Genomic DNA, 22,398 nt, shown 5'->3' with positions numbered 1-22,398 from the left:
CTGTTGCTGACTAGGCAGGAGCAAACCGTTTTTGACCGTGCGATAATGATTGAAGATGAATGTTATGATTTCTTTTGTCTATGATTTAGGAAATAGACTTATGACATTGAAAGTGGCTGTGCTCTGGTTATGTTTGAAATGCTGCAATTGTAAGAAATAAATTGCCTTTATGTTGGAAACTGGATTTTTTGCCATTTATTGCACGTGTCTAAACAAAGCAATCACCAACCGTGGTTGCCTTTTTTGATAGGCAACGGGGTCACTACAGCCCTGTAGATGCATTATACTGCACAGCCAGTTCAGAAAGATCAGTTAGCCATGCTGGACGACCAAATACATTCATAATCCTTCCCCCTTTCTTTAAGAGCTTTATTCAAATGACTCTATAAGTCATTACTGAGAAGTTTGTTAAAATAACCAGACCAGCTGTATTCCTGGTGTTGAAGTCTTTTGCAGAAAGGCATTATGGTAAAGTACGCCTGAGACCTGGGGATTTAAAACATGTGTTCAAATTATTATTTCTTTTACTCAATAACATAAAAGAATGAAAGAAGCTGCTTTTTGGATGTTAAACTGTTTAAAACAAGTCTAATCGAGAGCAAGAGAAAAGCGCCAAATGCAGAAATAATGAAAGCAGAAAATTAAATATCTTTTGAGGAAACGGGATGCATGGGGGCTGAGATTGTATTGCCATTCAAACAGGAAAAAAGGCTGTGGAATATGGAACCTTTTTTAGCTGTTATTAACACACGAGGTCCCCTGGAGCTAGTCATCACTGCCCTGTAAGGATAGCTTTTATTGCAAATCACATAGCTCCTTTTTTCCATGTCTTCACGAAGGCTTGATCTGTTTTCAGGCACTGTATACCGTCGATGATAGCTCTATCTTGGCCTCAGCGGTACCTTGTCTGCATATACGCACACTTACATGTTCTTGCGTGCAAATCGCTCATTTCTGCAGAACAACAGCTGTATGTCATGACAAGGATCATCTGTTGTGTGACACCCATGGCAGCCCCGTCGTGCTGCTTCCAAGCTAACCCATGACCGTTCCACTGCTCCGGCTGTGGCAGCTGTGGAAGATGGCACGGTGGTGGTGTGTGTGTGTGTGCATGTGTGTGTGTTTGTGTGACTTTGGGGAATTTTGTAGGTACTGAGAAATAAGCACAATGTGCCTGCTATCTCGGAGCTTTATCCTTTTCTCCTGGAATGAGCTCAAGGCTGTAGAGAGTCCCCAGAGGGAAGGCTCGACTGAACAGACTCACTAATGTGGACGGGACCAGAACCCCAGCAGTTCAGATTCAAAGACAATGCTCACCCCCTCCATGCATCATTCTCTCTGCATCGCAGCCTGACAGCTAATTTCTCATGCTGGTCTATATGGGACTGCGAGTGCATAACTCTGAATTGGTATATTCTTTTTTTCTTTTTTGCGTGGATCAGTTCTCCTTCTGTTTCCACACTTCACACGAGCTCTAATAGTCATATTTTTAGCTTGATCCCCCTGTCTCTCGCTTGTTGATTCTCTCACCAATCACGTCTTTACTTCGCTGTCATTTCCCTGCACAACTAGGTTGGGAGCACATTCTTCGTTTCTCGCGGAAGGGCCCTTGTCCTATTGTTGGCAGTGAACATGCCTATTGGGACATGTATTTAGGTCAGGTACCCGAATAGGAGAGAGACTTATCACATGTTTCGCTCCTCTCCTTTGTTGCTATGGACCTTTCTTCAGTATTTACAAAAGGCTCATCTAATTCAAGAAGTGTCCAATGTCAGAACGTTCGTGATTTAGAGACCTTCAAAAATTGGCTTAGGAGCATATGATGCAGCTGTCTTTTGGGAGAGAAGAGAGATTTCCTTACCGTCCAAGTGGAAGATATGAACTATGGACGCAGGAAGAGGTGAATCCCTGGACATCGTGTTTCAATTTTCTGTCTCCTCGGGAGCAGTCTCAGGTGGTTCAGCAATCACGTTGTTCCCATCTAAACAGAGAACCAGACGGTTCAGCGCTCTGCTGTTAAATAGCATTGCTCTGTGTTTGACACTTTGATTGGATTGCTTTGTTGAGGTGAGGTGATAACGCCTCTCAAGATTCTGTTGTGAGATGTGTCATCTTGCCAATAAAACCTTCATCTTAGTAACTTTCCTGAGGCCATAGCTCAGTTTCCTGTTGCACCAAGTCGATTGCTGTGGTTTCACACCTACTGTTTCCGTCATCAGAATATGAGAATGGCAGGAGGGCTGTCTGGATAGAAGGGACTCACTTTTTTTCCCCTCTTGTTGTTTCTATTAGACTGCAAGCTAAAGTTTCGAGTCATTTTTCCTCATTTAACTCTAGGAATGGCAATGTCAGACTTTGAGTTGAATTGTCTTTTATGAAATGTGTTGGTACCTGAAATGTGTTACACACATCCTGGCCCCCCTCAGGATGAATTGTAAATATTATTTTAACTTGGGTTAAAAAAACTAAAACAAAAAGTCCCATGAGTTGCGGCTGTGATTAAACTGTTAACATGCTAACACGCTAAATTAAGATGTTAACCATGGTAAACGTAATACCTTCTACACAGCATATCATCGTTGTAATTATGAGCGTGTCATGCTGACGTTAGCATTTAGCTCAAGTCCCAGTGAAACCGAAGTTCAAGCGTCTTTAGCTTCTACACTGACATTCCGGGTAAAAACGAAATATTTAACGGGTGTTCAGATACAAGAGGGATTTAAATCAAAGACTTTGCATTTGATTGAATAGCTTAAAAATGGGCGGGCTTAGAATATAGCTCACACGGAGCTACAGAGGCTCCACAGACACCACCCTCGTCACTAAAAGTTGCAGATTGATAGGTCGTGATATTATTGGTTGAAATTGGTTGGTACTAGTTTACCTTTGAAGAGATTATATTTTGGTTTACAAGAAGATGATTGGATGTTGATATAAAAGTATGAAGAAATTGACTTTCTTTGTAATTGTTATGCATATATTATTTAATAGGTGCACAATATGACCGAGGATTTGATCTATATCTGGTTGTAAAGGGGTTTTTTCTGCTTAATCTCGACTTTAAGTAAAGCTTAATTGAGCTGTAAGCATGCTTGTAGAATGTTAGTCTTGTTATGAACTATTATGGCTAAGCTGAAGGCATTTAGTCACCCATATTCACACAGATAAGCAATACAGAAATTCTCACATGAACCCCTGACCTTTACTCTTTTGATGCAATTATGGATTCATGGGACTCCCACAGAAGCATAAAGACATAACAAAAGATTAGACTTTGCTCATTATCCAAATCTATAGGTGGGTGGGTTCCATGTGTTTTCAACAAAGATGAAGTTTCAGCTTCTTTTGTAGTTCATCACTCCTTCTGGGGAGGTGTAACCTAAAGGTCTCTCTGGCTAAGAGAGGTTGGATTGACTGAAAGCTGTGTAAATATTAGTAAAGAAGAGTGCTTGTGCTGCGGAGCGTGATGTTTCCTTCACCCGGTCTGTTTGCACTGACATGATTTCTCTCTACTCTCTTACAGGAGATGTTTACATACAGCCAACACAGGACACAAAAAATCCTGTGATATACGGCGTCTTCTCTGTCTCTGGGTTAGTGTGCTAGAACGGATACTGTACATGAACAGCACCTGTAATAGGCTCTGTTGTAAGATTTTCCAAGTTGTTTTTTTATTATTTTTATTTTGCAAGATGCATCTTCCTGACCTTTCTCTGCCCTTACTTTCGGTTCACAGCTCTGTCTTCAAAGGCTCAGCAGTTTGTGTCTACTCTATGGCTGACATCCGCATGGTCTTCAACGGACCCTTCGCCCACAAGGAGGGTCCCAATTACCAGTGGGTGGCCTACAGCGGGAAGATCCCCTACCCTCGACCCGGCACGGTGAGTTTCAAAATCACTCTGACCCCACACATTAATCCCACATCAGCTTTTCTCTGCCACAGACCTCAAATAGAAACCACCTGAACACGTTGCAGGCATCAGCATGACCAAATATGCTTTTTCTTATGTGATAATGTCAATTATTTTTCATGGGTGTGTGTGTGTGTGTGAACACTTCTGTTTCTCTTTCAGTGCCCGGGAGGTACGTTCACCCCCAACATGAAGTCCACTAAGGACTATCCAGATGAAGTGATTAACTTCATGAGGAATCACCCTGCCATGTACAACGCTGTGTACCCGGTGCACAAGCGCCCCCTGGTGGTTCGGACCAATGTGGACTATGAGTTCACCACCATCACTGTGGACCAAGTGGCAGCTGCAGACGGCAACTACGAAGTGCTCTTCTTAGGGACTGGTGAGTGGTTTGTAATAAAAGTGATTTTAAAAGAGCCAACAACAGCTTTGTTAGGGTTTGTCTGTCTGAACCCATTGATCAGTGTCAGAAGGATGAATGACAGTGTCAGTGAGAAGCTGAATAATGAAGACAACCCCCCCCCCCTATGAAAATAAATCCCATGTAAGTGGAGGGCTTGTCTCCCCTGCAATCATTTATCATTACAAGAAAAGCATTCTTCCCTTTTGTCCTCAAGTGGACATTTAACCAATCAAAGGGTTTGTACCTCACTCTCATCACGTGAGGTAAACAACAGGAGACTTGTACCTGGAGGGCGGGGGTGGATCAGCAGTGGGAGGGAGAGAAAAGAAACGGGGGGTAAGAAGGACAGAAGTAGGCGTGGAGTGGGGGAGTACAGTTAGGACATCCATCACCTTAATCTCGCTCACTGGTGTAAAAGAGATTATCCATTTGTCTGTCTGCATGCCTTGAACCATTAATAAGGCCCCAGTGTTACAGGAGCAGCCACCACACAGGATGCACCCCTCACATATCGCATACGACGCCTCTGTACTGGCTTCTTTGTTCATCTGTGCATTACGGGGAGGAGACTAATGGGGTTGTGTGCGATGGAGGGCCACTGTGGAGGAATGTCCGTCCTTTCAGCTGCTGTCAGAGGGCAGCCATTCAGCCCTGCACTGGGGCTCAATGCAGAAGTCATAATAAATCTCAGGTATCCCGCTCAGAGGAATGCCTAACTCTTCGCAGAAATCAAACATGCCAGGGAGGGGCCAGGGGATGTCTTATGACATCCAGATGATTAGGTCATGGCAAGAGGGGAGCTGAGGATGACAGAAGGGGTTTGTCATGGTGGCGGCAGTGAGTATACGCTAAGTGGAACGGAGATTCACGTCATTGAGGAAAGGTTAAAGCAAAGAGAACCACAAAACCGAGGAGAAGAGTACAGTGGAGCCTGTTGATAGGAGGATTATCCCTTGTTGGAGGCAGCTGAGAGAATAAAATGGAAATCCAAGGGACTGTTGACAGGCGGAGGGGGTGTGAGGTGGTGTGAGGTTGCAGGTATGTAGCTGACGGGTGTGTCTTGTGGTCCACAGACAAGGGAACAGTACAGAAAGTTATCGTTCTGCCCAGAGATGACCTGCAGACTGAGGAGCTGGTCCTTGAGGAGGTAGAGGTTTTCAAGGTGAGCTTCTATTTACCTCGTTTCAATATTTCTATTTCTTCTTCTACTATACATTATCTGGCCTTCTTTGCACTCCCATCTTTGTTTTCAAACCCACACCTTCACCCTTTGTCGTAAGTTCCTTGTCCTTTCTGATCATCTGTTTTTTTGCTTATTCCTCTGTACATGCATATATCTAAGATAACACAATGTTCTCACAATGTATTCTTTTCTCTATCAAGGTCCCTACTCCAATTACAACGATGAAGATCTCATCCAAAAGAGTAAGCATGTCTGTGGAACTGATTTTCTTCACCTTTGCTCACTTAAAGAGAAAAGGAACCATCTTCCAAAGAAAGGTCAAAGCCCCATACTGTGTATGCAGCTGTGCTTCACTGTCGCTTCCCTTCATAATTCAGAGTAAAGCTGTAAGTCTGAGGGACACAATGAAGAGAGACATATGGAAAAGACACTTTAGGTGTAGTGTTGTCGTTCAGTGTGATTAAAATACTTGGCGTCTACTATATGCTATGACATCGTTCCACAGACAGAGAGTTTGTGTTTCACACGGGCCTGCCAGACAGATTAAATTATGATGACAACGTGATAGATCTGAACTCAATATTCTCCCTGGTGATTCAGAGCCTGTTGTTTCAGCACAGTGCAGGATACGTTTTTACACTTATTTCATTACATCCATCTGGGTTTATGAAAGTCTCATAAGCCACTTAAAACTATATTTTCAGGTTTCACAAATTCAGACAGAAAATTCAAGTACCAAGGCTTGATTGCTCGTCTCTGGTATCCCAGATGTTCAGGTCTGAATCTCGTTTTAGTGTCTGAACCTGATTTCTTTGACTTGACTTATAGTTTGAGAACCAAATTGAGCTTCTTGAATTATAACAATTAATCGTAGTTTTTGAAGATTTTGTTTACCCTAAATACACATGTATAGTGGAAATAAAGATTGTGAAATTGCACAACTTGAAACTCACTCTTGATAGTTTCAATAATGACTATTATTACTTTATTCGGCTCTGCTCCGAGCAGCTGTCCTAAAAAAACAAAACCAGGCTGTTGTCTCTTCCCCTTATTCTAATTTCTTTATCAAAGCGTCCTCTACGCTGTGTATAACACACTTGTCCATCCTCTTCTTTCTCAACAGCAACAGCTGTATGTGTCATCTGCGACAGGGCTGACCCAGTTGGCTCTTCACCGCTGTGATGTGTACGGCGAGGCCTGCGCTGACTGCTGTCTGGCCAGAGACCCTTACTGCGCCTGGGATGGCAAGTCCTGCTCCCGTTACTCCGCCTCGCAGAAGAGGTGAGCACCAGCAGCAGTGTCTGCATGAGCTACACTAACTTCATAACTAACTGACTCAACTGGCTTGTTGAATGATGATCTGATTAGACTTGCCCGGATGGCTACTTGGCTGTTTTAATGGCAATGTAGTGTGTTTAAATTGTACATGTATCACAGTCTTTGGGTAAAGTGTGATTTATGCTCCACTAATAAATAATACACTTGTGGTATTTTAAGTGTAACCAGCAAATGACGTAAATTCACATGCTTGTAATTACGTAATGGGCTGGTGGTTTGTGGTTAGACCCATTTAAATGGGATACGTTGATGGCTGTATGTATTAATGAATGGCTTTGAATGGCTTGCGGTTGCTTTATGATGTTTTTCTCTCCTTATTCGGCAACACTGGTCTGACCCCTTTAGACGTAGCCGGCGGCAGGATGTCAAGTACGGGAACCCCATCCGTCAATGCCGAGGCTTCAACTCTAACAGTAAGACGCCTGTTCTTCAACAGTTTTCTTCCTATTTGTTTATTAATGCCCTATCAAGGTTGAAAATAATGACACATTCTCTTACTGCTGCCACAAAAAAGTTCAAGGTTTTCTTTGTTATGGGCTGTAATGACCATATGCTGGCAGCTTTATGGTAATCTGTGACAGCCGTATTGCTAAAGGGACTTTGATTTGCCACAACTGAGGTTCTGGTTGTAAGGAGCTCATGGTAATGAGTGTTTTGGTTGCCATGGAAATCCACCTCTCTCTCTGCCCCGCAGCCAATAAGAACACTCTGGAGATGGTGCAGTACGGGGTGGAGGGGAGCAGTACCTTCCTGGAGTGTCAGGCCCGCTCTCCACACGCTCTTATCAAATGGCATCTGCAGAGAGACAACAGCGACCGCAGGAAAGAGGTGACACATTGTGTATTTCTCAAAAGCGTTATTGTGTTTGTGGGTACTTTACTCAAATGAATATTTATCCAATACAAAGCACAAAATAAACTTCCCAAACTCTACCGAGCATTTCCACGGATGAACGTGAAAAATGTGTTTTTGTGTTTACATTTCCATATCGGGTGGGGCCCAGTATTTAATTTCAGTGTTTAATTTCAGTTGAGATGACGAGATGGAGATTTAAATGCAGTTTGACACATTTGAAAAATGACCCCAGTGTAATTCTTTTCTGATTCCCCGTTAACAAGATTAAGTGATTCAGGCTCTGATTGAATGATGCCTGATTTCACACACAGACCTCCGACTGTCCTCGGGCCCGAGGGAAGGACACATAAAGGGGAGCTGTGAAAAAAGCCCTCTGCTATGATATATAACCCTGAGGCACTAGTTAAAGTTTTATTGTGAAGCTATGTAGTGTTGCTGCTGCCTCTCTTTTATTGACTATTCTGTTGGATGGTCTCTATTCCCACAGGCAGAGCCGACTTAGCTGCTGCCTCGCACTTCTGATTCTGAGCTGGAAAGCTTGTCCTTATCAGTTTCCTTGCTGTGGATGCACAGATAGTGTTGATTTGATAGAGTTAATCCTAGAGTTTCTGTTTGATCACATTTGAATTGATTGATTTTTTTAAGGATATTAATCCACCACACAGACCAAGACAGTTACGGATGTAAATAATGTCACACTAGTCAGAGTCCTAACTCAGTCAGATCACGAATACACAGGTGTCAAGATCTCAGACATCCAAAAATGTGTTTAGAAATCAGAGAAAAAGACGCTCCGTGAAACTTCTGATCTTGATACAAGTTTCCGAAAATGTAGTCAAATAGACTTTGGGAGGTGTAGATAGTTTTAAGTTAAATACTCAATCAGCCAGCTTCATTCATAATAACTTTTTATCAGTTTTCAACTGATGTTGCGCAGCTATTATTTATATCTCGTGATCAATATTGAAGCCAGACAGCATGACAATAGATAAACTGAAGTTAGGGACAGTCTCTGAAGTGCATGCACAGTGGCCACAAGAGAGATTTTCTTATTTTTGTCAATAGTTCTTTTTTTTCTTCTTTTTTTACCACCGGATACTTAAAATCAAATGTATTTTTATCTGGACCATTTCTCTTTGCATGCACAGTCACCATTGAAAAAAAAAACCCAGTAATGAGATGAGCTATGTTTGACCAATATTTTGTAGCATTCTCATTTTCTAGCATAGAAACACTTCCTGGACCTCCTCCCATTATATGCACAACCCCTTAAAGGCTCCTGCTCTATTATCATTTTTATTTTCCAGCCAGATTGTTGCATAACTTTATATTAATTTAGGTGCATGGTTGGAATATTCTGTAATACATTTTATTTCTTGTGTACAAAAAGTGCGTACATATATACGTATTATTAGTAGAATAAACCATTCAACAAAGAAAATTAAACTATATCGATGTTTCTGCTTTAGCCTCACCCACTTCCAGTATAAACCCATACAAATACAAATTTGTGTGTGACATAAACAGATGCAGATAATAGCTTTGCATTATACACATAATGCACAGGATGTCACTTCACAGGTGTTTCATGAGCTGTTTTTCTCTGCAGATGCGTTCTGATGGTCGTATTTTGAAGACAGAGCAAGGTCTACTCCTGCGGTCTCTGCAGCCCTCTGACTCTGGCATGTACCAATGTACGGCCACGGAGAAGAACTTCAAACACACGCTGGTCAAGCTGCAGTTGGTGGTGCTGTCGAGCCGGGCCGTCAACAACGTGCTGGTGGAGGGCGGAGGAGGGCTGATGCCGTCTTCTTTACACTCCAGCAGCACCCAGTGGACCCCCAGCGCGGGCCAGTACAAGGACCTGCTGACCATCCTGAGCCAGCCAGAGATGAGCCTGATCAATCAGTACTGCCAGGACTACTGGCAGTTCGGAGACCCGCTGCTGGGCGCCCTCAAGGCCAAAGACCTGAAGGAGCTCAAGGACCAGAAGAAGCCCCGTAACCGCCGGCATCACGGGAAGGGGGAGGGGGAGGAGGAGGGGGAGGAGAAAGAGGAGCAGGAGGAGGCAGAGACATGAGGAGCCCAGCTTTGTGTCTGAAACACCCTCAACCACCTTCTTCCCCCCCCCCAACCACCCTGTGCAAACTGGGAGAGACTCATTGAGAGTAGCAAACGTGAATAAAAAATCCACAAACCCCCAAAAAAGCAAACTGAGAAAAAAAAAGGCTTTCAAACACAAAACCCCACATACATCCTCTCAAACAGTAAGATATATGATACACAGTATTTATTGTAGGTTGTATATAGTATCATTCTGTGGATTTCTTTGTACTTATAGAAAAAACATGCTCTTTGTGTATAGGTACCTCTGGGGCAAACATTATTGTTATTGTTGATGTTGTTAATTTTATTGTTGCTGTTACTGTCATTACAGAACTCATCTGTCAGCATCATATGACCTTGGCGACTGTTTGGAATGTGTTATCAGGCATGTAAGCTGTTCGGAGCGAGCTGTGAGAAGCTCTAACGGGGAAATGAGTTGTTGATAAGGGGTGATGGGATCTCTGCTGTTTCTTGCTTGCTTTGACTCGATGCCAAGGCTCTTTTATTTCTGGACACGCCAGGAACGCCTGTGACGCAGCGGCTACATGCGGACAGAGACTTAATTTTGCAACGGGACCATCGACACATGGTCCCAGTTATTGTGGGGAAACAATCCTTTCTCCATGGGAACCCAGATGTACAGATGAGCATTCAAATATTCCCACTGGTGTTTTTGGGCCTTTTAATAGGAAACTGGTGCTTGCACCCATTCTATGTCCTTCCTCATTGGAGGATTGATTGTAAAATGATCCAGCATCTTTGCTGCTATTCAGCCCAGGTACAAATTTAGATTCTTGAAATATCAATTGTACTCTACTTTTATTAACCTGCAGCTTCTTCTGGCCACAAACTCAAGTTTAAAAAAGATACATAGTTGAAAGAAGCAAAGCATTTTTTTTAAATCAAATCTATGAGTAAATATAGTGGTTTGGTTCTTTTTAAATGGAAACATCCTTTGAACTGAGATTGAGGTGCAATAAAGGGTCACGGTTTTGCACAAAGGGCATTATTCTTTTACTTTGACGGGACATTGGCTGGGGCCAAATGCAACAAGCACACTCGGGCAAGTTATAGTTGACTTCTGTAAAAAAAAAACGAAAAAAAACAACATAAAAAAACAAACATCCAATTGAAGATGAAAGAGATGCACGGATCAGACAGCAGTCGTTAGCTCTGAGCACTCGAGACATCTATTGTCCTTTCTTCCTTTTACATTCACATGTGAAAAAAAAAAAAAAAAAGAATTGCCCGTATACACAACAGAGCATTGTAACAATGTTGTGACACTAACCAAAATATTGGGAAGCTGGCTTTCATTGTGTGCATGAACCTGTATTTGTACTGTAATTCTGATAAGATACTGTGTGGTCTTTTTCTTTCTGTTTTTCATCTCTCTGGGTGTACAGTATGGTCTCTGAGGGACATTCTCAGTACATGTAATGGGGAAAACAAATGCTTTAAAGAAGCCCTCATTACAAATATACCCCGTATAAAGCATGATGCATCTTTTCATTGACATTAATATAGATTTTTGATTTTGTGTATTAAGTGAACTTCTCTTGCATATGTGTTTGGATAGCACATAATGAGGTAAAGTCTCATTCAATGGCATATTAATTATGTAAACAAACGCAGTTTTGAATTTGATGAAAGGGTTGTTATTACAGGATGTGGGATGGTTCTATTGATCAGAATTGTTATGCTCTATTAAAAGCAGTACAGCATTTCTCCAGCAAGTGAAATTAATGCCATATTGATTTATAAGAATATATGATGTGGAAAAAAACAAACATCTGGAACAAGGTGCAAATTCATTTTGATATAATTCTGATATTTCAAGGCTTTTAATACACCATGTCTGGCTCGTATTCAGGCTGTTTTGAATGCCTCTGGGAAGATGCATCTATAATTCATACAGAGGTATCTCTATCTGCTCCTCAATTTGGGATGTCTGTCTGCATTCCCAGAATCAATCACAGTTCCTGGTTGTCTCCTCCAAATGAGACCAGGGGCTATATACAGCAAAAGAAAAAAAAATGCAAAGAAAGGTTGTACAATTTGTTGGTATTTTTAAAAAAAACGTGTCTGTAGTTTTTGAGTGTTTTTTGTTTGTTTTTGTATTTTTGCATCATCAGACTTTATGGAAAAAAGAAAAAAACTAAATGCACAAAGGTGATGTTCTTGTAATGACTTGTGTAAATTACTCTCTCTTCCCTTTCCATTGTTGTTGCTGACTAATAAATTAAAGCTCTATATTTTATAAGAATGGAATGCTCCCCCCCCTTCATTGTGATTGGCTTGATACTGGATGTTTTCCATGTTCTGCCCAGAATCCCCTGGATCCTTGGAATAAAGTTGTACCTGTTAAAGAGATATGTATGCACATTTGTATAAAGTATACACATTGCATTTTTATATTTGTAATGAAGCTATTGGAAAGCAAAACACGTCCCATGAAAGGACGCACGAGGAGATGTGCTCTCTGTTTCTATCAGTGTCTTTACCTCGATGCCTAAGGTATCGATTATGCAAGTTCCTAATCCCCAATCCGTTAATATGTTCAGATGAAGCTTGATCAGTACTTAAAGGTTCATTAACTCAGATTCTAAGAGTTCAGCAGTGCTAGATAATCAGAATATATCTGTGGGAGATTGATCGGGCTGTAAATCAATACTCATTTCTCAACAAGTCGACCAGAGGCCGACATTCAGGCTTTGAAAAATCACTATAAACACACCATTTTGCCTTTTCAACTAAACAGTGTTTAAAAAATGCCACTGACAAAACAGAGTTATTGTGTATCATGATGCACGCTTACGCTGCCTTTGTTCGACATACTTTATTATATATTTTTCTGTCCTTAACAGACGAGAACTGAGTCACATTGTAGTTAATGGTCTGTTTTAATGGAGGACATCTTCACATGTCATATTAAGGAATGCACAGGTGTAAATAATTTAAGTATAGCTATTTTCCATACAGCTGCTTCAGTGCTAAACTAGAATTTGGACCCGGTCAAAGATCTGGAGCAAAGGTTAGGAACCAATGTTTAGATTAACTGTTTGCCAGGTGAGTTAGTTAGTTACTATAAATTTTTTACAGCTTTTTTGAATAATGTAAAACTTGTCCAACCTGTTCTACCCCCTGAGCGACAGTCACCTACCACAGACACTGGTCTGCCATTTTTATTTTATGTTCATCTATTGACAAATATTTCATGAATCTCCTAGTTTCTGACTATCGAGATCCTTTAGTTCATAGGTTCGCAACCTTTTGTGATTTAAGGCCCACTTCTGATTGTTAAATTTAATCAAATTAAACAGTTGAATCAAAAGGAATGTGTGTCTGGAGTATGTGCAGGCACGTCTGGCTCACAGCACCCAAAGGGAACAGCCTGTTGTAGGGTCAGATAGTGGGCTTGAGTTAAGCCCATGTGGGTTTCTGCACCTCATAAAAGCCTTGATGACCCCTCAACAGCCCAAGAGTGACTCAGATTCTCACTTATAATTCATGTAAGTTAAAACATAATGAGCAAACCAGAAGAAGCAGTGATGCAAAACATGTTGCATTCTTCATTCTGCTTGAACAAAGTATGAATAAAAACTGATCAAAGTGCAGATAACATGTGTTCCTTGTTTGGGTGTCTTCTTTGATTGTATTTGACAGCGACTTCACAAATACGTGCGCTACATGGACAACATGCAGATCCTTGTTTTGGGGATCTGAATGTGCTCTTCATGTAATATGTGCGTCACAAAGGTTATCCCACAAAGAGATTTCATCTGCTCAATTTAGCCCGATGACGTATTGTACAAAGTGGAGATGAGAACCCGTCTGGAGAGTCCTTTTCACCCTAGCATGGGTTTGTTTCAGGACAAGGCAGAAAGAGGTCGGATGGTTTGGAAAACCATCACAGGGCATTCCAGGCATCAGATGACATTTTTGGCTTTTGAGAACTCTGTTGTCCCCTTTTCCATTCCTTCCCATAGACAGAGCTCTGTTCCCTTCACTTATCTGATCCCTACCAAGGAGCAGCAGAGCAGATGAGGGGTATCAGGGTGGGACATGTCTGCATCATCACCATGTCACTTCAAATCCAGCGACATAACGGCAAGCTTTGGCATCGCTAACAACATTCAATTGACTTTTTCAGATGTGGGATCCGGCTCTGTCTTATCGTTGAGTCCGATCTGGTGCTCGGTAGCTCAGAGGCAGTGGTGGCATTCTGTGGTTATCTGCTTCGCTTCTCTCTCAGTGCACAGCTGTGGGACACTTACTGCATTGTTGGAGAAGAGAGACTCAGAAGTAGGATAGTGAGAGGCAGAGGTTTGGCATGCCAGAAAAAACTGGTTCACAGGCATCCTTCGGAAAACTTGGCCACTGTTAAATGCCAAACTCCCCTGAAGACATGATGAGCTGACATTCATTTAATGCCTCAACCTGGGATCCGTCACCAACAGGGTTACAGAGTTTAGCTCTTAAAGTGACTGGCTGCTATATTTGATGCATCACTCCAGTTCTCATATTGTCAGACTCTCTCATCCAGTAACTATATACAGATGACATTCTGGGGAAAGTGATGAAAAGCAGGGAAAAGAGGGAACAACACTGCTGTCTGTTGCCTCTGTGCAAGCACAACAGGAGATCTGCTGACAGCTGCATTACACACTATCAACCAGCAGATGGCAGAATGCAACAGTGTCCACTGTACTGTTCCTTTTACAAATGTGCAGAATAAACAGGTCCATACCTACATACATAACATTTATAGTAGAAGTACTCCTGTGACTGATGAGATTAGTAATTAATTACATTAACACTGATGCAACAATGTGTTCGTAGTATTTTGCTGTTGTAGCTGGTTGAGGTAGTTTTAACCTTTTAACTAACTCTATATATAGTTTAGTAGTTTAATCCAGTGGTTCCCAACCTAAGGGTCGGGCCCCCTCCAAAGGGTCATAAGATAAATTTGGGGGCCATGAGATGATTTTGGTCTCATAATAACAATTATAATAATAGTTTTACCTCTTTGGGGCTGGAACCAGTATATAAAAGAAACCATTGGATAACTTCAGAGGGGAAATGACTCTATGGTGGAACTGCTACCATCTGGCAGACATCTGAAACATGCCGTCACTAACCTTCTAAAACCTCATTGAGCCAATCTGTCTCATAATACAAAACTTGATTACTGTAGGTTGATTTTTTTCCCCTGCTGGACCTCAGTGGCTGAAAGCTGAGACAGTAAAGCTGTTGACAGGGAACTGTTGTGATTGATTGTTTTTGAATCTCTACATGCCAATGAATCGATGCTACACACTGCACCCATTCACCATTATCATAACTCGTGGAATATTGATAGTTACTGTACCTAAGATGGAATTATTACAAGCAGCGCTGTGTTAAACCTAATGAGCTGTGTAGGTAGATTCATTCGTGCTTGCTGTTACTCAAGCATTTCTGTATCGATTTCACAACATACCTTAATGTGCAGCTAATATATTAGCTACTATTTTAGTTTAGTTAGTATGTAAGTTCGTTTTTGTCGGGAAGATGTTATATTTTGGAAAATTCTCTTTCCCTTCCGGCAAGGACACACTCCGATCAGTAGCCTTTCATCTCTAGATTGCTGGTTGAGAGAAACAGGAAACACTGACACTTCTCCCAGCCAACCTTTCTTAATGAAGTCATCCAACAACACAGAGGCAGAGTTAGGATCCCCCTGAGCCCCACTGAGTGTATGGATGGCTGCATATCTTTGTACAATGGGCATGAAAAAGAGAAAATCTCCCAAGAGGAAGCCCATTGAACCCCCCAGAAAGTGAGCTCTCTCTGCATAATTATTCCAACAAGATGGAATTCAAGTGTCTTGGAAAGCGTCACCAAATGGCACTGCAGGGATTTTTTTCCAAACACGAGTTCACACCCCACCAGGATAGCTGCTAAGTTTGTGCTAATTGAGAGTGTGTAACACAGATGCTCTTCTCCGGGTTAGGGGGGGAAAGCAGAGTGTGATGACGCAGGCTGATTCCCACATTTTCTCGAAAAACAATCCTGCAGATCTAATAGAGTCATCCTTCTCGAAAGACACAAAGCACCCTCCATCCACTCGGAAGAGAAACGACGACTATTACTGACGAATAAACAGATGAGTTATAATTTTATTTTTTACCATCAAAGTCATCAACTCAGTCTAGGAGTACAGTACAGAGCTCACAAATGCAAGACAGGACCTACAGGTGACCACTGGTCCTGGCAAACGTCACATCTACAAATACACCTGTAAGTGCATGGCGAAAGGAACAGACATGGAATACTAAATACAGTGAGCAATGTAGTGGGCGGGGGGGGGAAGCATTGCTATAAACTGTGTAACAGTGTTCAAACAGTATTTATTTGCCATCTAAACAAAGAAAACAGACTACATGAAATAATCTATTCACATAAAAATCTCTGATATTCTTCAGTTTAAGCCTCTACTTAGAATCTAAATATATATATTAAAGAATGTAAGAAAGTATATAGTGGTATATTCTGAATGATTGGCCTGTCTACCAATCTACCCAAGCACAAATTAAAAGTAGATACATGTATGAATAAAAGACTCTGCGACGACAAAGTCAAAATTGATATTCTACGGATTATAAATGTGAACAGTTTTTTCCAAAGCCCCTTTTGATCTAAAATTCACATTTTCATATATATATATTCACAGGTGTTCACAGTTGACAACAGATTGGGTGGAGTCAGACAAAGCGGCCGTGCACGAGCCGTGACATATTATACTTTTGATTATGTCATCTAATAATCATATTGACAATGGGGCTGCTGTCTTTATGTGACCACGCCATGAAAACCCATGGTTCAGCGTGTGTTAGCACAGGAAATCCAACACATTCTCACTCCCAACTCGTCAAATACCGACACTTGGTTATTGGCCCTATGAGCTTCAAACTATGACGCTCTAGGTTCCCCTCTAGCGCCAGTTTTGGACGTGGCAGGGACAGCGTGTCAGTTGTTGCTCCTGTACGTGCGGTGTCTTTTCAAAATAAACTTCCAACAAAGGTTCACTTAGTTTCTAGTTTTACTTGGTTATGTTTAGGCAACAAAAGTACTTGGTTAGGCTTGGGAAAATGGGTTTGGGTTAAAATAAGTACATATGTTGCGTAACTTATATCGGCCTACGTAGCTTTAGTTAAATATGTAAGTTATGTGACAAAAGTAAGGTAAAATATGTCAACGTTAACAGTCTCCTGGGTGAAAAGTCTGTTTCTGTTGGACCCAACTGTCCACCCTGACCTTCTCCCTAATGAACTTTGTCCCTATTTATACTACGTCAAGTTGCTCTGACCGTCTTAATAATGATGCGGATGGGTTTACATTGGAGTTAGTGGAAAGCCTGATGGGTCCCACACAGACACTAAAGGTGCTTCGTTGCATTATCAGACCCGAAAGGGCACTGACAAAGCGTCGGTATTTGACGAGTTATGACACTTATCTGACAGCCACCATGTGTTAGTTTAAGGGACAGTTCACTCCAAAATCAAAAATACATATTTTTCCTCTTACCTGTAGTGCTATTTAAACTGCTCACAACAAGGTCTGTAGATTAATCCTGAGATTTCTGGAAAGACACATTGCTGTTGAACTACAACCCGAGTGCCATATAGCTCCATTATATGGAAGAGAAGGCAGACATCTCTACAGCCGATATCTCCAAAACTAGGCAACTCACACCAAAACAATCTAGGTTGATAAATAGAGCTACGTAAGAGGCAAAATGTGTATTTTTGGTTTGGGGTGCACTGTCCCTAAATGGCCCTGCTGGGTCAGACAGCTGGCAAGGACTATAGACTTCTACTTACAGGTACATGGACTTTATCGAAAGGACACCAGGAATCACAGTTTCTGCAGCCGTTCGAATATTGCTCAATTTCCTCTAGAGTGATTACAGAGAACTCCTTCTGTAGCTCATTATTAATGCTCGAGGGGACCAAAGCGTGACAAGAAAGGAAAGATTGTTATTACTGTTTATCAAGTATAAAGGAGAAAATTCTATGGAATAAATACATGACTGAAAGAGTTGGAAAAACAACATCAACAAAAAGAAAGAAAAAAGAGATGTGGCAATAAAAATATAAATAAATAGTACGTTCAGAAATTTCAAACAAATGATTCATATATTTCTTTAAGTACAATACAGGTCAGCAAAGCTGAGTTGGTGAAGATGACCGTAGTCACCAAAAAGTCAAAATTGTGCGCGTCTTCCTTTGAAAGCCGCATGTGGTCAGTTAATGCACATTTTGATTTACAGTTACAACAAAAATATTAAGACATATGTGGCATTTTGAGTTAATATCCTAACACAACGGGCAATTAAACCAAAGCACATACAAGTAAACTGAGATCTAGCAAAATAATACACTTTTCTTGTGACGAATGATGATGTCATGAAGTTTCTAAAAAAGAAAAGCTACAAATTAATTTGAATGCATAGAGCTCATGTGTAATGAAGACTGCTTTTTTCCATATAACTTACATTGACAGCAGGGGTGCTAAATGAACAGTCGCAAGAGACAGCATAATGTATAGTGTGCTTTTGAAAAGAACATAAGCCTCGGCATGGCTTTGTGGCAAGAGGCGAAGGTTCTGCGGCCTGCGACAAGACGGAGTTTGGCGGTAGCGCGTCTTTATCCACCAAGTGGTTGTAAATGTAAAATGAACAGCAAAAAGTGAGAATGCATGCTGTTTTGGCTACTTCTACAAAGGTCTCTATGTACAGGATCTTTACACTTACAGCTATAAGGTTCTTTCCTGAGCAGGAAGTTAGCAAAGGAACATAATGTTTGTGTGTGTGCTTGTGTGTGAAGCTGCCTAGTTAGTTGAAAATACAGCACTGGGCATAATAACTCCCAGTCACCAATTGCAGCATTGTTTAACGTACAATGACTGGTTGATGCAGACAATAACAATTAAGAAAGATAACAATATTGCCCCTGTGACAGGAATATGTGTTCTTCTCCATGTGTGAGGACCAGCACTTACTGAGTATCACGGTACAAGGTCAAAATTTCAGAAGCAATACTTTTCTACCGATTCAAAGAACAAATACTGTAATTGCAAGACTGACAGAGAAAAGTTTCCCAAGTTGGCTCATTAAAAAAGGAATCAAAGCCGTTTTCAGCACAATTATGTCCTCCAATATTCTCTTATCGCTAAGAGAAGAATAAGAAAGAAGAATTTAGCTGTAAGCCACAGCTTGACAGCAAATCTGTTTGCCCCTAAAACTCAAGTGTGCGGAGATGGACAAGATTTACATAATTTGACAAAAACACCGGAGGGTCAGTGAAAAAAGACATAATACGTGTAAAAAGAAAGCCAACGCAACGCAGCACTCAGGAAAGGTAGCACACAGCCTCCATGAGATGATACTAATGCTGCAAGTGAGAGAGAAGCAGAGTCAGTGTCACCATGCTAGCAGCTAATGTACAGTGTGCAGGAGTTGGCGGGGAGAGCCGAGGTCACAAGGGGAGGAGTTCGGGTGGGGTGGGGGGGGTCTAACCCTGCTCGTCCCCGGCCTCAGTGGCTGCATGGAGCGCAGCTGAAGCCTCCCCATTACAACGCGTCGTGGGCTCGGCCTCCTGCGGAGCCGGGCTCGGTTGCTGTGGCTCCGCGGGTGAGGTGGCCACCGCGGCTCCAGCCTCTGGTGCCGGTTGGCTTATCTCAGCTCCAGCAGGGAGCTCTGTTACGGGAGCTCCCTCGGGCGTCGCGGCAGATGAAGGCGCAGAGGGGTCGGTGGCAGCCTGGGGAGCCACGGCGTCTGCCGGGGCGCCGGCCGCAGGGCCGGTTACCCTCGAGTCACTCTGCTCGGGTGCTCTCAGTCTCTTCATGATGGTGGTGACCCTCACAGCTTTCTGTGGAAGGAGGGATGACAAGCTGAACTCAAATGGGTGCTGTGACCTGAGAACATTGACTCTCAATGTCCTGAACTGTTCTACCATACTGCACTACTGCACTTCCTGGTTCAAGGATCAAACGACCACTGTCGAAGGTTGTGAAGAGGACGTTCCTGGAAGAGAGAACAGAAGGGCTTACCTTCCATTTAGCTCTGGCGAAGTTCTTCTCTATTTGTGCGCACACATTTTCCTTGATGTTCTTATCTGAAGCTGCACCGCCAGAGATCCTGTAGTAGAAAATTGGAAAAAGCAACAACTTCACAACAGAGCTTTATGCTTCCCCCATATTTGGATGCTTTGGGCTGCTGCGCACACTATTGCTCAATTTATTGTTCATTTTATGGACTGGCAAACATATGCAGGACCTGTTTATTAGCCTTTAATGATTATTTTGATTAGGTTTCAGCTTGAGCCTTTTTCTCCTAGTTTTTTTCCCAGTGACAATCGACTTATGGATGGAGGAAGGGCCTCTATCAGATATATCTAAGTGATCAAAGAAAATTATTAATAGATGCGTTCTTAACACAATAAAATGAAATGTCTGCAAACAGGCGCAATTAAACAACCTCAAAATACATGCAAGACATAATGCACAATGAGATGTCCCTACACAAGAAAATGTTCTTAACCAAATGAATGATTGTCTATACTGAAATGCATTATTGTGGTTACACTAATGCCACGGAAAACAGAACTGTGCAGCTATGTGAGGCTGTACTTAGGAGCTAAATGCAATCATCAGTCTGCTAACATGCTCCCTAGAATAACATTCTAATGTTTACCACTTATAATGCTTGCCATAAATCAGCCATACAGAGAATTGTCAGCTGGATCTTCATATTTCATCAGCTTTACGGAGCTTTATAGCCAGTTTCAGCAGTAGGCAGCTGTTTCCTGCCTGAAAGCTCTATAAACCAACTGTGCACTAAATGCTTAGCACCAAACAGCAGACGGACACAGCTAGCAACTAACTTGTGAACATGGCAGAGAATTTAGCTGCTAAAGAGCCAGATATTTCCCTCAGGCATTGGTAGAGTCCAATAAACAGATCGAAAAAGATTAAATATCAGAGTGAATATCAGACTAACATTCATTAGGTGGACAGAAACACGACTCCTAATGAATGATAATGTTGCTCCGTAACTACTAAATGTGTGAATTCGCAACAGTTTGCTGACAAGTTCACCATATCAACTTAAGGTTGATATGTCAATGCTGCGTTCACAACTCACAGCTGCCCCCAAGTGGCCAAAGAAATCTGTTACTGCAGGTTTGTTGCTGTTGTTGCAAGTGTGTTAGCATAGTATTTGCTTAGTATTTGCTAATTAGCACTTAACAGTGAATGCCATGGGCATTTGAATATTTGGTCACAAAGTAAGTACACAAGTATTGGACAAAGTGAAATTTTGACCTGATGATGGCACTAGGTAAAAAGTCAAGGGATCATTTTTCATGACCATTTCAGTTATTCAAAATAACATAATGTCTGCACCAAATATGATGGCAATCTGTCCAATATTTGTCAAGACATTTGAATAGTAATCAAAAAATGTCAACCTGCTGGTGGCACCAAAGTAAAAGTCATAGGATCACCAAAGTCACTAGAATACATTGTCTGGGAACCATGAACCTTTCTGCCATATTTTGTGCCAATCCATCCAATATTTGATTCAGAAATTCCAGGTATTTCCATCACGGGAGCCACACTGCTAATGAGGTAAGCGCTTTGGCTTGTTGTTGAGTGAAGTATAAATATTGATATATGCTGTGGTAAGTTGCAGCCCAATAAATGCTGAACACTCATTAAGAACAGCGATTAGCCTTTTTTTAAAAGCCTTTTTCTTCTCAAAGTCATCTCAAGGGACAAACGAGAAAGAAAGTCTGCTCTTTTGCAATTGCATCACACCAACACAGTCTGATCACACCGCTCTGGATTAAATGGTCTGCACAATATATCAAAGCTCTGCCACCTACCACTCGTGGTTTATAGCCTCCTGGGCTGTCAGTCTCAGGTCTTGATCCACCTCCATCAGACGAGTAACCAGACTCTTAGCTGTCAGAGAAACATCAAACAGAAGAATCTCAACAAAAAAGGGTTTGTTCTCCTGATGGACATAAATATGACATGTGTTGAGCCGGTCAAGAAAGGAGAATTTGAAATGTTTACCCAGTGTTTCTTCACAGTGTTAACTTTATCCTAAAAGTACCTGAATCTGAGATTTCATCCCAGTACGGAGAGTCAAACTCATAATCGCCTGCCAGGATCTTTCGGAACAGGTTCTTGTCATGGTTTTCAAAATCATCGTCGTCAGTTTCGTCGTAGAAAGGAGGGTTGCCTGACAGCCTGAGGTGGCACAGGAAAAAAAAAAGAAAGAGAATCAGGAGTTAAAAAAAGAATCTAGATACCATATTTAAACAACCCATATTCTGTAATGTTTCATGATGTACAATCTTTATCAATATCAACCAAGTCTGAAGCCGCCCAGTGACTTTAAATGAGGTGTAGAGCTCCTTGATGTTTTATGTCCCGACTTACAGTATGTACATGATGACACCTGTTGCCCAGCAGTCCACAGGCCGGCCATATCGCTGTCTGCCAACCACCTCTGGAGCTACACGAGAGTAAATGAACACCATCAACCG

At 41.8% G+C, this 22,398-nt stretch overlaps 2 protein-coding genes across 5 annotated transcripts in view; one reads left to right on the top strand and one right to left on the bottom strand.

Annotated features, from left to right (window-relative positions):
* The window catches only part of LOC116386803 (semaphorin-3F-like), a 59,924-nt gene extending 48,031 nt beyond the window's left edge, over positions 1 to 11,893 (top strand). For 2 of the 4 annotated variants that reach the window (XM_031853359.1, XM_031853341.1), the window contains 9 exons: positions 3,524 to 3,593; positions 3,737 to 3,881; positions 4,074 to 4,296; positions 5,391 to 5,479; positions 5,701 to 5,742; positions 6,624 to 6,781; positions 7,184 to 7,251; positions 7,533 to 7,666; positions 9,303 to 11,893. In XM_031853359.1, coding sequence (XP_031709219.1) covers positions 3,524 to 3,593; positions 3,737 to 3,881; positions 4,074 to 4,296; positions 5,391 to 5,479; positions 5,701 to 5,742; positions 6,624 to 6,781; positions 7,184 to 7,251; positions 7,533 to 7,666; positions 9,303 to 9,773 — 1,400 coding nt within the window. In that variant the 3' untranslated portion in view covers positions 9,774 to 11,893. Of the gene's footprint in view, positions 1 to 3,523; positions 3,594 to 3,736; positions 3,882 to 4,073; positions 4,297 to 5,390; positions 5,480 to 5,700; positions 5,743 to 6,623; positions 6,782 to 7,168; positions 7,252 to 7,532; positions 7,667 to 9,302 lie in introns of all 4 variants that reach the window. The other 2 variants (XM_031853351.1, XM_031853332.1) reach the window with 1 other exon arrangement.
* Positions 11,894 to 15,942: 4,049 nt separating this feature from the next.
* Positions 15,943 to 22,398, bottom strand: part of LOC116386819 (caM kinase-like vesicle-associated protein) — a 35,001-nt gene continuing 28,545 nt past the window's right edge. The window contains exons 7-11 of the mRNA XM_031853371.1: positions 22,292 to 22,367; positions 21,963 to 22,099; positions 21,730 to 21,808; positions 19,895 to 19,982; positions 15,943 to 19,713 (exon numbers count right to left, since the gene is read on the bottom strand). Coding sequence (XP_031709231.1) covers positions 19,357 to 19,713; positions 19,895 to 19,982; positions 21,730 to 21,808; positions 21,963 to 22,099; positions 22,292 to 22,367 — 737 coding nt within the window. The 3' untranslated portion in view covers positions 15,943 to 19,356. The remainder of the gene's footprint in view (positions 19,714 to 19,894; positions 19,983 to 21,729; positions 21,809 to 21,962; positions 22,100 to 22,291; positions 22,368 to 22,398) is intronic.

Source organism: Anarrhichthys ocellatus, unplaced genomic scaffold (genome assembly GCF_004355925.1).
Source record: "Anarrhichthys ocellatus isolate YVR2014 unplaced genomic scaffold, GSC_Weel_1.0 scaffold1, whole genome shotgun sequence".
NCBI lineage: Eukaryota > Metazoa > Chordata > Actinopteri > Perciformes > Anarhichadidae > Anarrhichthys > Anarrhichthys ocellatus.
Note: the sequence above shows the minus strand (reverse complement) of the source record. Positions and strands in the feature narration are given on the sequence as shown.